Source organism: Denticeps clupeoides, chromosome 19 (genome assembly GCF_900700375.1).
Source record: "Denticeps clupeoides chromosome 19, fDenClu1.1, whole genome shotgun sequence".
NCBI lineage: Eukaryota > Metazoa > Chordata > Actinopteri > Clupeiformes > Denticipitidae > Denticeps > Denticeps clupeoides.
The window spans coordinates 18,689,904-18,705,221 of record NC_041725.1 but is presented as its reverse complement, the minus strand read 5'-3'; the positions used below and the strand labels follow the sequence as shown (position 1 = coordinate 18,705,221).

The following is a 15,318-nucleotide window of genomic DNA, read 5'->3' as shown; positions in this document are numbered from 1 at the left end:
TGCATGACGTTTACATTTACAGCATTTACCAGACGTCCTTATCCAGAGCGACTTACAGTGAGTAGTTACAGGGACAGTCCCCCCCTGGAGACACTCAGGGATAAGTCTCCCAGTGTCTCAGGGATAAGTGTCATCATGTCCCTGCTCAGGGACATGATGGTAGTAAGTGGGATTTGAACCTGGGTCTTCTGGTTCATAGGCGAGTGTGTTACCCACTAGGCTACTACAACCCAGTAGTGACAGGGACAGTCCCCCTGGAGACACTCGGGGTTAAGTGTCTTGCTCAGAGACACAATGGTAGTAAGTGGGGTTTGAACCTGGGACTTCTGGTTCATAGGCAAATGTCTCACCCACTAGGCTACTACCACCCATTTTAAATGTACATTTTCATAGCACGAGTGGTTTGAGGGAGAGAAGGCCAAGACTCTGAAAGCAACACACACACACACACACACACTGCGTTACAGAAAATACACATTTGCTTCAGTTTTAATGATGAGATACGTGGGTACAGAGTAAAGTGCCGAATCCAAAAGATCACTCCTGCACGAACACAGAGGGATGAACAGCCCTGGAACACATCTCGAAATGGGAGAAAAAGAATGCAGTTTTTTTTATTATTACAGAACGAATACTTTTCCATATCCAACGTCCATATGCATGTACATCGTAATCAGTATACAGAAATAATACAGTTGATCTTTTAGAATTAAATAATACAAATATAAATCAGTGTACAACAAACACAGAATGCATGTCACTTTATTCCGATGTGAGGAGAACGGACCCGTCGCTTCATTCAAAACGGCATCACAACGTGTGAGACAGGTCTTGACTGATTCCTGAACCTCAGTGCAGCATTTCGAAATGCAACAAGTAGAAAAGAAAGAAGAAAAGGAGTGTGCGGGAGTTCTTGTACGTTACACAGTTCTCTTAGTAAAATACACCCAAGTGGAGTTTCTCTGCTGGGACTCGGGTCCCCGTTCGACCGAGACTTGACCCGTTTCTGTCAACTCGTGTCACGCGTCCAGCGCTTCCAACTTCCAGGATGGGCGTGGCGTGGCGCGTTGGTGCAGCCGAGCCAGGAGACCCTTCCAAGCTCAGTCGAGGTTCTTCTCAAACGTGGACATGATGTCACTTTGCATGGTCATGTCGATCACGCCGGACATCTGCACAGAGGACAGGGGTGCTACATTTACATTTACGGCATTTTATCAGACGCCCTTATCTAGAGCGACTTACAATCAGTAGTTACAGGGACAGTCCCCCTGGAGCAATTTTAGGGTTAAGTGTCTTGCTCAGGGACACAATGGTAGTAAGTGGGATTCGAACCCGGGTCTTCTGGTTCATAGGCGAGTGTGTTACCCACTAGGCTACTACCACCCTGTTGCCACAATAATGTGGCAACACACACGCGCACGCACACACACACACACACCGGTACTCACGGCCTCGCGCCTGCGCCGCTCCTGCTCTCTCTTGCGGGCCACCTCGCGCTGCTGGTCCACGCTGCTCTGGGTGAGCGGCGGGGGCGTGGCGGGCGTGGCGGGTGCCTCAGCCTTCTGCAGCTCCCCTGGTTTGGGGGCGTCCAGGATGGCCGCCATGATCGGGAGCTCGGCTGACTCCGGCAAGTCTTGTCTGGGGACGCAGTCTGGCTCAGGTCGTGTTGGCCTGAGGCCGAAGTTGAAAATATCAGATTAATAAAGAAAATAATAAAATGTGCAGGTGCTATTTGCAGAACATTAACAGATTGTGAATATGGAATCAGACGACTGACATTATTTTCTCATTAAATTAATACAGATTACACATTAAATCCTCTGGAGCCAAACAGTTTCACACTTAGTCCACATAATGATTCCAATAAAACCTCACACTGCGGCTTAGTTTTAATCGGACTAACATGCTAGTCAACTTGCCAGATCAACAGATCAACTGTCATTGTGAGACACTGCAGCACAGCAAATGGTGACATGGTGAAACGTGTCCTCTGTATTTATCAGTCACCCATGACAGGCGCCCGGGGAGCAGAGTGTGGGGACGGGACCTTAATCTAGGGGACATCAGTGGCACGAACCGGCAACCTTCCGATTACAAGTCCACTTCCGCTAGGCCACCACTTCCTACAAAACGTCTAGTAAGCAAATCTGTGTGTGTGTGTGTGTCTGGGTGGTAGTAGCCTAGTGGGTAACACACTCACCTATGAACCAGAAGACCCAGGTTCAAACCCCACTTACTACCATCGTGTCCCTGAGCAGGACACTTAACCCTGAGTGTCTCCAGGTGGGGACTGTCCCTGTAACTACTGACTGTACGTCGCTCTGGATAAGGGCGTTTTTCTTTTTTTTGGCTGACTAGCACAGTCCGTGTTTGTGAATGTGGATATCAGATTTTACAGATTTCTGTTCCAATTCCTTTTTTGCATCATTGTTGCATTTCATTTTTGCGAATTATTATGGCAATAAAAACAAAAATTCAAGCTATTGGGACGTTCACACACCAAACACATTATGCAACGATGAGCAATATTTACATATTTGACTGAACAATGAGCTGAAACGTTTTCTTCACCTGATCTTGTCTGTAGCTTTTTTGTCATGGCCCGCCTCCAGCTGCTGTCGCCGTAGCGCCCGCTCTCTCTCCTCCTTCTCCATGGCGACCTTACGGAACTGCTGGAAGCTCTCCTTCGAGGACTTGATTGTGGAATGGGCGAGTGACGCCATTTTCCCCAGACTGGCCCACGAGTCGGCATTTTTCAGGACGATGTCCTGCGTGTCCCCACACACACACACACACACACACACACACACACACACACACAGGATTAGGGTCAGCAGTAGCTCCAGGCCCATTTCTCAAGTGGAGCTTTCACTTTTAAAACGCTCACCTTCTTCAGCTGGGTGGACTGAGATCTGTGAAGCTCTCCAGTGTCTGAGTGGGTCACGTCTGTTTAAAAAAATAAAAACAATGGCGACTGCAGACAAATTCAGCAAATCTCTCTCTCTCACACACACACACACACACACACACACTGGGAGAGTTGCTTACTAGATGTTTTGTGTGTGTCTGGCAGCAGGCCTGTGGGATCTCTGGACAGCTGTGTGAGTGGCAGCTCGTCCCTCAGCACGGATAAGGGACTGGCTGTCAGAGGGGACAGCAGCGGACAGCCCTGCTTTGAACACACACACACACACACACACACACACACAACCTTCATCAGAATAGTACCAAGGAAAAAAGAAAACGGGTTCTTTTCTCAGATAAAGAACCATGTCGGGACCCAGTGATCCACTCCCACTGCACCAGCGCTCCGGTTCTTATTTTACAGCCAGTCGGCAATTTTTTTTTTTTTTTAAGGAGAAAGAAAACGGAGCTGCACAAACCTCGACAGCCAGCGTCAGACCAAGTCCTGCTGGGGAGGTCAGAGGTGAGAGGAGAGCCGGGATGCCTGTGTGGTGGGGAAGAGCGAGAGAATTCAGATGCAATCGCACTGCTGGACTGATAGAACCGTGAGCGGTCGGATGGGACATGCAGCCATGGCAACGGAAACAGGAAGCTCCACAACGCAACAAAAACACAGGAAGTTCTTCTGACTGAAGTCAGTACTCTGTTAGGACTGGGAAAACCCAAAAACCACACAACACTCTAGGAGAGAGGCGGAGTCAGGGGGCCGGCGATGGAGACGGATGCTCAGAGCCGACGCCCCTTACCTTCCTGCTGGCCTGCTTCCTGGTCTGGGTGGGCGGTGCTCTCTGGGAGGCTGGGCGATTTGGTGTCCTGCGTTGGAGGCGGGGTTTGGACAGGGGTTAAGTGAGAGGAACAAGGGTGTGGGGGCGGGGCCTGTGGGGGCGGAGACGCTACAGGGGTTGCAGACAGGGGCTCCCACTCTGCCGAGGGGGACAACTGTTCGTGCTGGGTGTGTCTGGGATCGGTAGGAAGGGGCGGGGCAATCTGAGATTTGCGAGGGAGGGGCGCTGCTTTAGAGGTGAAGCGGGCCGGTTGAGGGGGCAGACCACTGTGGAGGGCTAAGGTATGGAATGGGACAGAAAATAGGAAGCATTTTAAATACTTTTTATATCCCATGAATATAATTTACACTACCATTCAAAAATGTAATGTTATGTTAATTAAGAAAATGAATCAGAAATCATGTCCAGTCATTGCTAAGGATGTAAAAAGGCTGGTAGCTGGAAGTGCATTTTATATCATGAATTAGTATTAAAGAACATCGACTGAAGCATTTTTTCGATGAGTACTTGTCTTAACATCGAAAGACGAGTTCAGAATCAAATATTTTTTTATGCCACTTTGCAGACGTTTGTCGATGGAACCTGGAAAGTTTTCGGACAGACAGAATCCCACACAAGCAGGATACGAGGATACCTGGGGATGCGAAGGTGGCGTCTCCCGGCTGCTGCGCGGTCAGGCCGCCAACCTCAGTGGCGCCTGTCACGAGAGTGAGGGCCGAGGGTCCCAGGTCCGTCCCCACGGGGCCCGGCTGTCTGGCACGGGCCGCCCTCTTCAGCTCCTGCTTAAAAACACAAACCCAGCGCGTGAATAACCGCGGCGGCCCAGCGCAGGGCTCCGCAACCACGAGGCGAGCGGCCCGTTTCCGCCACTCGAGGCCGGACGTCTGCACCGTTTACCTTCGCTGTGCTGCCGTGAGGGGCGGCTTTGTTGCGCTTCCTCTTGCCGCTCTTCTCTGCAAGACACGCACAAGGGACACGGTGTCACCATTTGGCCATCCTTCCATCGGAGCTACAGGAGAACCTAGGTACTCACAGGCATTCCGAAATACAAAATGAACCCCTTACCTGAATTAACACTAATAAATAATCTTTTTATTATCATTTTTAGAAAAGCATAAGGACTTTTGCTGATCGTTTTAATGGCTGGATTAGAGGGACCCCTCTGATGGTCGTGTGTGCGCGTGTTTGGATGTGTAGACGTCGGCCTCTAGTGATCAGGTGACCGGAGGTCGGGTGTGTGGTGAACAGGCGAGCCGTGACCGGACTCCGCTGTGCCACGTGCGATGGAGCGTTGGAGAAATGAACACACACACCACTAGTCTCAGCACGTACAACAGTAGGCTATGAAAAAAAATCTGTTTATTTGTAGAACGAGGAAAATGTGATAAATGTTTAGGATAATAACGTTAATAATAATAATAATAAAAAAAAAAAAGAAAATCCAAAAGAAAAGCAGATGTTTAAAGCAGGACAGAAATGGCCTTCAATGACATCATTTGGTCCTACGCCTAAGTGCTCATTAGTTTACAATCTTAAGTACCCTACATATAACATAGAGTTTATGTTTGTGACCCCCCCCCCCCCTGATTTTTAACAATCCATATACAAAATTTATACAAAACACTAAAGCACACACACACACACAAAAAAAAAGAAATTATACTGAGACCACAATGAGAAGCGGTCCAAAGGAACATACGGAGTGCTGGAGTTTAAAGTGAGGTGGAGAACGGCTCATACAAATCCCATCATACCCCAGCGTCGATTCTAAAGTTCTTCCCCTCCGCAACGGCGGAGTGGAGCACGAATGGAGGATCCACGCTGAACCAGGAAAAGCATACCTCGATAACTGAGAACTATTCAGTCCTTTAGACAACTAATAATGGAATTAAAAGCTACAGGGAGCCCTGATCAACGCTGCTCGGAACTGGCAGAGGAGCTGCCTGGCCAGCCTGACTTCAAACTCCTGCACTCATTTAAATGGAAGAAAAGAATATATATCAACGAGCAACTTTAACTTCAATCATTAAAACCTACAAAACAAAAATAAATACAGCACCCTACTGAGACTAAGAAGAAGAATGTGACATTGTACTCACAGAAAGAAAAAGTGCATGAAAAAAAGGCTTACACCAAATACACACACACAAAAAAAAAATGAAAAAATAGCTTTAATATAGAATTCTTTCAAGTATTTGGTATGCCAGCAGGTGTAAAAAGTGTCATGGGTGAACTACGGGGCAGTGAAGGAAGAGCTAGCAACTTTCCTCTCTCTCTTCGTTCATTCGTTTGTGTGTATTCCTCACTCGGTGCAGTGGTGGGGGCGGAGTAGTGAGGTGCGCCCGTGCCCCGGGTGGGGTGGGTGGTGGGTGGGAGGATGGGGTGGATGGTGGGGGGTGGGGGTAAGTGCTGAGGAGAAACAGCTAACCTGATTCAGAGTCACTGCTATCGGAAGAGCTAGAGTCACTACTACTGCTCTCAGAGCTGGACGAGGAGCTGCTGCTGTCGCTGAGGCGCGAGGGCCGGGCCACGTCCCTGGACGGTTCGCCTGCGAAACGAGAAACGTCATCATCTCACTACGGCTTTATTAAATTAAAAACCCTCAAACCCTCCAAAGCAAATCGATAAATGCCACAGAGCGGGTACTGCATTCAGCCGAGCGGCTGACTTCCCCACTATATAACACAGCCAACCGAGTAAACGTCCTCAGTAGGCGTCTATAAAGCCGCTGTGTACGCCACGACGCGCCGGTTTTAGAACGCAGCGCTTACTCTTCGATTTCGCCTTCTTCGTGGGACCGGGCTCCTCGTCATCATTCTCAGTTGGCTTGTCAGCCTCGCTCTTCTTCGGCTTCGGCGGCTTCTTCTCTGTGCGGGGCAGAGAAAGTGGACCAATGAGACGGTGCGTCAGGCAGACTGCTGCGATACCGATTAATTCAGAATGACCAAAGTCAAATGACTATTTTGGTCCCTCTCATTTAATCGGGGTTTCTGTGTCCTGTATCTCCCCATCCGGTCACACAGATGGAGTCACGTCCGATATATGCAATCGTGGCATTAATTTGATTTCAGGATAATTCTGAATTCTTTACAACGAAGTGGCAAAGAAAACACAATGAGAACAAATCAGAGCGCCTTCCGTGTCTGGAATGGATGTCAAGTATTCTTAAGTCTATATGGTAACAATAATATAATAATAAGATAATCCCATTTTAATTATTAAATGGGTTAGACTAATTAAAAATGTTGTTTTTGTCTGTTCTACCAGGTACTTGTACTATTTTAACTGGTCAAATAGAATTACATTATTTAAATGTATTAAACATTTATTTACATTTATTTAAATTGATAAAAAATATGCATGGATGATTCAGACTAAAATGAACAGACTTTTAGTCAACAAAAACATGACTAGACTAAAATGACAGCTGGACGCAAAGAATAGACTAAAACTAAAATCAAAAACACCTTCTTCAGAGAATACCAGTCCAACAAACTGTGTTACATCAATAACAACCGAGTTGCTGTTAGTACTACTGACAAGTGTTATTGTGATCTTAGGGGCTCAATGTCACACAAAATGCAAACTTCTATGACAGAATTTGAGTGGCGATGCATGCTAGGACGAAGCACAGGCCAGTTGCATATACTCACTGCTCGAGCTCTTAGAACGCTTCCTCAGGCACGTCAGCACGAAAGCCTCCAGCGCCCGCAGCGTGGTGGGCTTCAGCGCCTCGAAATCGATCTCGATCTCTTCGGGGTTGGTGTCCCGGAGCGATGGCTCGCGGGCCTTGATGATGGCCACCACTTTGCCCAGCTTGTCGCCGGGCAACTTGTTGATGTCCAGGCTGAGGCGGCGTTTCTCGTCGTACGTCATGGGAGGGCCAGGCGTCTCGTCTTCGGACGGGTCGAGTCCAAGTTCCCCGCCGTGTCTGCAGGAATCGAGGAGGTTGGGATGAACTCAAGTCACACCCGTGGTCCAAGGAGTGAAATGAAAGGCTCGGTGGCTCTCGGGCCGTCTCAACTCACCCGGTGGAACTCTTGCTGCCCCTCCTCATGGATTTCTGCGTTTTGGGGTCTTCGGTCTTATGCTTGCGGGCGCCCTTCTCTTTTTTGCTTTTTTTGGACTTCTCTTTCTTCTTCTTCGGTTTCATTAGCGGCGCTTGGGTCAGCAACTGGAGCTGCTCATGAACGGCTTTCAGCTACACGGCAGAAAATTCAGGAGTTTAATTAGCGCACTGTAACCGCCAAAGGTCAAAATCCTGCTGAAAAGCTACTTTTTCCCCCCCCAATTAAAATTATCTTCTAAAAAGGTTAGTATGTTATAAATTCTATTAATGGAAAAAAAAAATTGTTATCAATACAACTGCTTATACATAATCATAGATAAAGGGCCCCAAATGATTAATTTTTAAAAGACCAACCTGCTCCTGGAGAGTAGCGAGTCTCTTTGCCCGTTCCTCCTCGTCTTCCTCCTCCTCATCTCCGGAGTCAGAAGAGCTGTCGGAGTCCGAGGAGCGGTCAGAGTTGCTGCCGGCCAAGCTGGACGGACTCCCTGCTCGGTGCCCCCCCTCCGGCTTGTGTCTCCTCTGGCTGGAAGACTGACCTGAGCCCACCGGTTTCACCGGCTCCTCTGGGATTTTGGAGAAGCGAGTCTCAAAAACGTCCTGCAGGAGCAAGACAGCAGCGATGAGAGGATGAGAGAACCATGGTACAGGCCGGTTTAATACAAAGTGAAAAGTTGAAGCACCTGGAGCTTCTGTGCAAAGCCAACCACTTCGTGAGCGGGCGGGTTGTACTTGTAGCAGTTGGAGAACATGAGGCGCATGTCTGCTGCAAACTGGTGGGCGTCAGTGTATTCACGGTTCTCCATCTTTAGCTGAACGCATAAAATTCACTCAGGTCAATAAAGAATTCTGCACAAACCACAAAGGAATCTACTAGCTATTAGTCTTTTATTAATGGGCTGTTAAAAAAATATTGATTGAAATTTACTGTGGTCGTAGCCTAGTTGAGTAACAGGCTCACCTACACAGATTAAAGTGGACAGCACAGTGCTGTGCTGCTGTGTATCACAAGTGACAATCCCTTCACTTTCACTTAAAGCAAATAAATTAATAAAACCAGACCGAATTTTTTTTATTGATCTCTTCAGGCACGAATCCCATAGAAAACAATGGGATTTAGAGTGAAATGCCTCGCTCCACAAAGCAGTAACCCCACTTACTACCATCGTGTCTCTGAGCAAGACACTTAACCCTGAGCATCTCCAGGGGGGGACTGTCCCTGTAACTACTGACTGTAAGACACTCTGTAAATGTAAACTTATCCTACGAGTCAATGTTTTAAAATGTTGAATATCACAGGTTGACAAGTTCTTGTCAATGCGTTTCTATGGCCACAGCGGTGCTTCTTTATATGAAACTAAGGGCCAACAAGTCCTGATATGGCTGTTAATCAACGCTCTCACACATTGTTTAAAAAGAATGTTGCACGAATGTGTAAGAACGCGTTTCCGTGACTTTTAAAGTAAGCGTGTACTCCTTACCAGCAGGAGTCAGTGCTGAAACCACAAACAAAATAAATTAACGAATACGTGTTTCTTAAAACAGTCATCTGTTGAGTGCAGATCTTGTAACACTACCCGTAAAAAAAATAATTAGGTATTGAATCCGTACTCCATTCCATTTTTTGATCACATGCACAAAAATTGACGCAACGAACACAGGAAATGACCAAATAAAGTCTTAAAACCCTGAAAAGCTTAAACATAGTCTTAAACGTAGAAAAACGTCCCTCGCACAGTCTTTCGGGAACTATGTATTGCGTTATACATTCATGCGTGAATCAGATTTCAATGATTTTTCCAGAACTTTATGGTTATTTCGTGTTCCAAAACTTCGCAAGGCCTGGAAAACCCATGACTTTTTTTTTTGTAGGAATTTAATTTACTGTAGAAACCCTGAACAATGCTGAAAAAAGGCGTTCATTCCCAACAATCGGATTTTGTGTCTTACTCTGATGGTGCCCAAGTCCATTGGCTGCTGAACGATCTCGTAATAGTCATGCAGGCCCAGGCCGTCAACGTCCACCGGTTTGTAGAAGGGCCAGGCATAGGCGGCATGCTTCTTGGCGAACATCTCCTTGAGGACGGCGTTGCAGTACTTCAGTCGCTCCGACAGCTTGGCCTTCTTGCTCACTTGGTGCTGCGGCGGCGACTCCGGCAGGTCCTTCCGGGGCGGCTTGATGGGCCGGCCGCTGCCTCGCCGGGAGAGCAGCTTCAGGGCCTTGGGCTCTTCGTCGCTGCAGGGCAAAGACTCGCAGGGGATGGGAGTTGTGGTGTCTGCTTTTCTCTTCACACCCTTTTTCATCTGATGGAAGCCAAAAAAAAAATATATATATATATCTACCTATCTATCAGACAGCTGATCCTTTAAGGAATCTACAATGGCGAAAAAAGAAAAGGGGGACTGACTTTGGCAGACAGTTGCGCGGAGAGGGGGGTTGTGGGTATGGCGTGCAGGATCTCCGGAGGGATGACCGTCACCGTCTGCTGGAAAACCACCTCGGAAACGGGCGACTGCGGCCTCAGTTTCACCGGCACTGCAGGGACAGACGGGGGGGGAGATTAATTGGCAAACTCGCAGGTGAGACCCGGCCGAACCCCAGAGGCCGTTCGGTACCCGCTGACGTCTTCCTGCCCTTCAACGGTGCCTTCGTAGTCACAGCAGAGATCTCGCACTCGTCCAGAGGCATCTTGGACACTTTTTCCAGGAAGAGTTTCTCCAAAGCTTGCGCCATCAGAACGATGTCGTCTCCTGGCTACAACACAATTGAGATTTTTATATGTACATATATATATTTTTTATGAGACAGAAACATCCTGGAGTCACAACCGCATGCCTCTCACCCTGTTGTACACGTAGCAGTTGGTGAACATGGTGTTGAAGTCTTCGATGCATTCCAGGGCTCTCCAGTAGTAGTTGTTCTCCAGACGCTTTTTGATTGTGTTCATATCCATGGGGGTTTTGATGATCGTGTAGTAATCCTGCAAGAAAGACAAAACCCAGCGTGCCCTCAACACATCACATCACAACAGTCATGACTGCTCTTTCTGGACTTGGTGAAGGAAATGATGCTTAAAATTAGCACTAAATCATGTTGAGGGAGCGTCATCTTCTCCACTCACTGGCAGGTGGAGCCGGACGGCGTCCACCGGCTGCCGGAAAGGCCAGGAGAAGCCGTGCCTCCACAGGGCTTTCACCACCACCTTCTCAAGGTACTGCAGCTGGTTGGTGAGGCGGCCAGGCTTCTTGGGGTTTTTGTACTCTGGGGGTGGAGGGTTCCCGCCCATAACAGACATGGTGTCTGTCATCTCCAGGGTCCCGGGGGACGGCAGCCGGCTGAAGCGACTTCTCAGTGCACGTCACTGATCATCTGTTAGTGCCACTGGTGGGTGGGTGGGGATTGGGAATGGAAGGCAAACACAAGAGAGGGATTTTCAGATCTTGGAGAGAAAGGGGAAAAAAAACAAAACAAAAAAAACCCCACAGATCTGGCAATCCAATGCCTGCAATCAGAATGCAAAGGCCCACATTTACCCAAAAGGGGCCAAAAACAAAGCATGTGCTTTTGAGTTATTTATGCACATACATTAAATTTACACCCACAATGTCGCATTAAACTGACAGATTAATCAGCATAAGATTGATCAAACTACTGAAAATTTACAATTCTCAATGTAAATTGAACCCTTCACCCATGGGTTTTACGTAACAGGCCAAGGCCTATTTTCCAGAGAACCTTTCAGTAGAACACAGAGAAGCCACCTGTGACCGGTGAGCTGGGTATGTAAGCATCGCCCAAGCATCCCGTGTGAAAAACGCTTCCAGCACGATGCAGCACACGGGAAGTTGCTACGAGAAGCAGGTCGAATCTGTTCAAAGGGGACAACTCCGCCATCACCAAGGTGAACCTGGATGGAAGGAGTCTCATCTCGTGGCCACGTGGAGTCCACTGCCACCTACTGACGCCCGCAAGCGGAGGTAAATGGTGTCAGGTGGGCCGAGTGGAAGCTCTCAGCAAGTATAGAAGGTTCAGGGCAGACTGTCACTGTGAATCAACGTTCCGTGAACACAGAAGTGAACAAAAGAAGAAAAAAAAACAAAAAAACACTAATTTGGTAGATTTGAACGGCTGATGCATGTACACCACACGGCAACTGCTCTCACAGCCAATGAGTAAAGCACGTTAGGCCGATTCTGGGGGGGGGGGTGGGAACAGAAAGCGGAGCGCCTGCTGCACTTCAACAACTTACCCCGTCAAGACAACTCAAGTCTTCACAAAAATTGGTCATCTCCACTCGCATTGGACTTTGCCCATACCCAATTCAAATAATTTACATTACAAGTTGCGTAGAGCTTTCGGTTTTAGTTTATTTGCATGAAATACAAGTTGATTTACAGTTGAGCTATCAGCCCTGCCAAGGACTTACAAAAACAAAAATCACAGATGCAGTGGGCAAAGAAAAAAAATAAAATGTTAACATTGGAAAATAAGTCTTTAATTGATCTATGACTGACAAATTAAATCAATGAGTAAATGGTAAATTGAAATTACACCAAGCATGCTTTTAACAAAACGTGTGAAACGAGTCCGTTTTCAATTTCGTAACAAAAAAAAAAAAAAAAGCAACTACCATTACACTTTTATTTTCTAAATAGTTTTGTTTTATTTCGTTACAAACCTGAATAAAGGAAAAAAACAAACAAAAACAAAAAAACAGTAAAATGGGGTTAGAAGAACGCAAATGCAAAACTAAACACGTGTCCGCTGTTTGTTTTTACAATTTACAATGTGTGACGCAACGGTTAGCATTAGCCAACTGCGTCGTTCCCACTCGCGACTTAAACATGTCACGTTGCTGACAACTGGAAATCTTATTATTTTATAGCCAAAAAAAAAAAAAAAAACGAAACAACTTATTTCGAGGCATTACGCACATATCGAAAGTAAACCCAAATTGCCCTTGACCAGCGAGGTCACAAACAAAATGGCGACTTGGCAAGAACGGAAACGTAACCGTTACCAAACGCCCCGTTATCAAAAGCCTACAATGTTTTGCGGGATTTCGAGACCACGTTTTTTTACTCACAAGACGAACCGTACCAACTAAAGAATAAAAAAAAGCGTGTATGTGTGTCAGGTTTTATTTCCGCTTAAACAAAATGGCGGCGCGTCTTGCGTCTTTCAGGGGAAGAAGGTGAAAAAAAGAAGAGAAAAAGACCCTCCGCTACCAACACTCCAGCCTCCGAGAGCAGCACACACCGAGAAGACAACACCAACCGGCCGCCGCGGTGTTAGCTAGCCAACGCGTCTCAGACAAAATTACCTTTCCGTCTCCGGCACAACAAGACACGTTTTTTTTACGTCGTTTTACTGCCGAACTGAGACAGGCCGCCGAGAGCCGTGGAGGTTCGGCCGCTGGAAGGCAGCACGGGAAAGGGGTCTTGCCGGCGGCGCTACTGGCTACAGAGACGTATCGAATCGACAGAAACGAAGAAAGAAATAAAGAAAGACGCTGCGAGTAGCTGGTTTCTATTTGGCGGTAACGCGGCGCCGAATGGCGGGCGCCTCTCCGGCATTTATACCCTCCCGTCCGGACCCGGCGCGGCGATTGGTCGGGACGGCTCCACGTGGCGCGACGGGAAGGAAACGGGCGCCGCGAAAACTCTACTTTTACCGAAGAGACTCTCGTCCCGGCGGCGTTTTTTTCCCGCACGAAGGAAGGCGAAGACGCGCACGTCGGTGTGTTTTTTTTGTTGTTGTTTTCCTCTCTCCCCCCACAAAGTGCGACACAACCGGCCGCCGAACGTCACATGACCGTTCGAGAACATTCTCGTCGGCGTTGAACCGTCCGCCGCGGAGTTTTTTTTTTTTTTTTTTTTTTTATAAAAAAAACACACCGGGTCTGGGAGGAAAGCGGGGATCGTCGGACGCGCGTCAAATATTCGGAAGGCGCAACTTGTGGCACGTTAACGGAGGGCGGGGTCTGCGCATGCGCGGGCCGCGGTCGGCGATGACGGCGCATTACGTCACGCCACAGATGCAGTGGGCAAAGAAAAAATTATTAAACATTTGAAAATAAAGTCTTTAATTGATCCATGACTGGCATTAAATAAATAAAAACAGTAGGCTTAAGGGTAAATTGAAATAATAACAAGCATGCTTTTAACAAAACGTCTGAAACGAGTCCGTTTTCAATTTCGTACCATAAAAGAAGAAAAAGCAACTTCCTTTAAACTTTATTTTCTAATTAGATTTGTTTTATTTCCTTCGTCGGTGGCTTACGTCACGCTTCAAGTCCTGTAATAATTTTTTTTTTTTACATATGCTTCCACCAAAAAACTAAAAAAAAAAAAAGTGAAGTGATTGTCACATGTGATACACAGCAGCACAGCACACGGTGCACACAGTGAAATTTGTCCTCTGCATTTATCCCATCACCCTGAGTGAGCAGTGGGCAGCCATAACAGGGTGGTAGTAGCCTAGTGGGTAACACACGCCTATGAACCAGAAGACCCAGGTTCAAATCCCACTTACTACCATTGTGTCCCTGAGCAAGAGACTTAACCCTAAGTTGCTCCAGGGGGACTGTCCCTGTAACTACTGATTGTAAGTCGCTCTGGATAAGGGCGTCAGATAAATTCTGTAAATGTAAATGACAGGCGCCCGGGGAGCAGTGTGTGGGGACGGTGCTTTGCTCAGTGACACCTTGGTGGACCGGCAACCTTCTGATTAAGGGGCCGCTTCCTTAACCGCTAGGCCACCACTGCCCCATTTGATATTAATTACTTTACTCTATTAAGCTAGGTATTATGTAATGTATGTGCTACCTTTTTCTGTGAGTAGGGTTTTTCTATCTGGCTAATAATATGAAAGTATAGTCACTTCATTGGTGCTGAAATTAGTTATTTATACACACTTCATTTTAGTTACCATGGCCTGGATATATTTTCTTAAGCTTTACAAATGTTAAACATTACACGTCTCTGCTTATTACATCTTTATCTGTGCCTTTTTCTGTATGTGAGTAAGAAAAGTCTTTTTTTCTCAGGGGAATAGATTTATTTTTGTGTGCACTGGATAAGCACAAGGTGGCAGCATTGTCCGTATTTTTTTGTGCCCCATTATAAAATTGTGGCGTGGGTACGACAAGCAACGCCATGCACATATTGCATGTAACCGTAATACGTAAAAAACGCAGCTGCGACGTTTTTTTTAAACGTCTGCCGAGCACCGTCACATGCCCGTCTTCCGGCGCAGCACGGTAGGCCGCTTGCTCGTGCTGCAGATGAAAGGCCCAATCATCGCCCGTGAGCCGAGGGGTCAGGGGTTAATGTGCAACATTCCGCCGGAGCCATCGCCCACGTGTGAGAAAGTGTTTCAAACGCAGGCCGCCCCGAGCAAGGCGACCGCAGCAGGTTTTCGGGCGGAGGGTTCATTCACAGCCCGTCCCCCCCCCAAAGTACACGTGAGATAACGCCGGCATGGGTGTGAGCGAACAAAAG

General features: G+C 47.3%; 1 protein-coding gene across 5 annotated transcripts; it reads right to left on the bottom strand.

The window, feature by feature from the left end:
- Positions 1–457: 457 nt before the first annotated feature.
- Positions 458–13,766, bottom strand: brdt (bromodomain, testis-specific). 5 transcript variants are annotated; one of them, XM_028961498.1, is made up of 21 exons: positions 13,714–13,766; positions 10,938–11,197; positions 10,659–10,796; positions 10,432–10,570; positions 10,224–10,351; positions 9,766–10,119; positions 8,499–8,627; positions 8,173–8,415; positions 7,778–7,950; positions 7,403–7,680; positions 6,521–6,616; positions 6,178–6,297; positions 4,647–4,702; positions 4,384–4,531; positions 3,711–4,025; positions 3,384–3,448; positions 3,049–3,169; positions 2,888–2,946; positions 2,572–2,768; positions 1,449–1,671; positions 458–1,169 (listed from the first exon to the last, which is right to left on the bottom strand). In XM_028961498.1, exons 2-21 carry the CDS (start codon positions 11,121–11,123, stop codon positions 1,101–1,103), a joined length of 3,237 nt encoding a protein of 1,078 aa, XP_028817331.1. In that variant the 5' UTR covers positions 11,124–11,197; positions 13,714–13,766; the 3' UTR covers positions 458–1,100. The 5 variants fall into 5 exon arrangements, with proteins under 5 accessions (XP_028817331.1, XP_028817330.1, XP_028817333.1 ...); XM_028961497.1 differs by lacking the exon at positions 13,714–13,766 and adding an exon at positions 11,578–13,676; XM_028961500.1 differs by lacking the exon at positions 13,714–13,766 and adding an exon at positions 13,140–13,675 and having other exon boundaries at positions 1,439–1,671.
- Positions 13,767–15,318: the final 1,552 nt, after the last annotated feature.

Excerpts from the sequence above, each read along its gene's own strand:
- brdt (XM_028961498.1), bottom strand. The coding sequence starts at position 11,123 with ATGACAGACACCATGTCTGTTATGGGCGGGAACCCTCCACCCCCAGAG. Across the intron at positions 6,617-7,402 it reads GCGTTCTAAGAGCTCGAGCA|AGAAGAAGCCGCCGAAGCCG; the intron begins GTGAGTATATGC and ends TGCCCCGCACAG. Across the intron at positions 4,532-4,646 it reads CTCACGGCAGCACAGCGAAG|CAGGAGCTGAAGAGGGCGGC; the intron begins GTAAACGGTGCA and ends TGTGTTTTTAAG.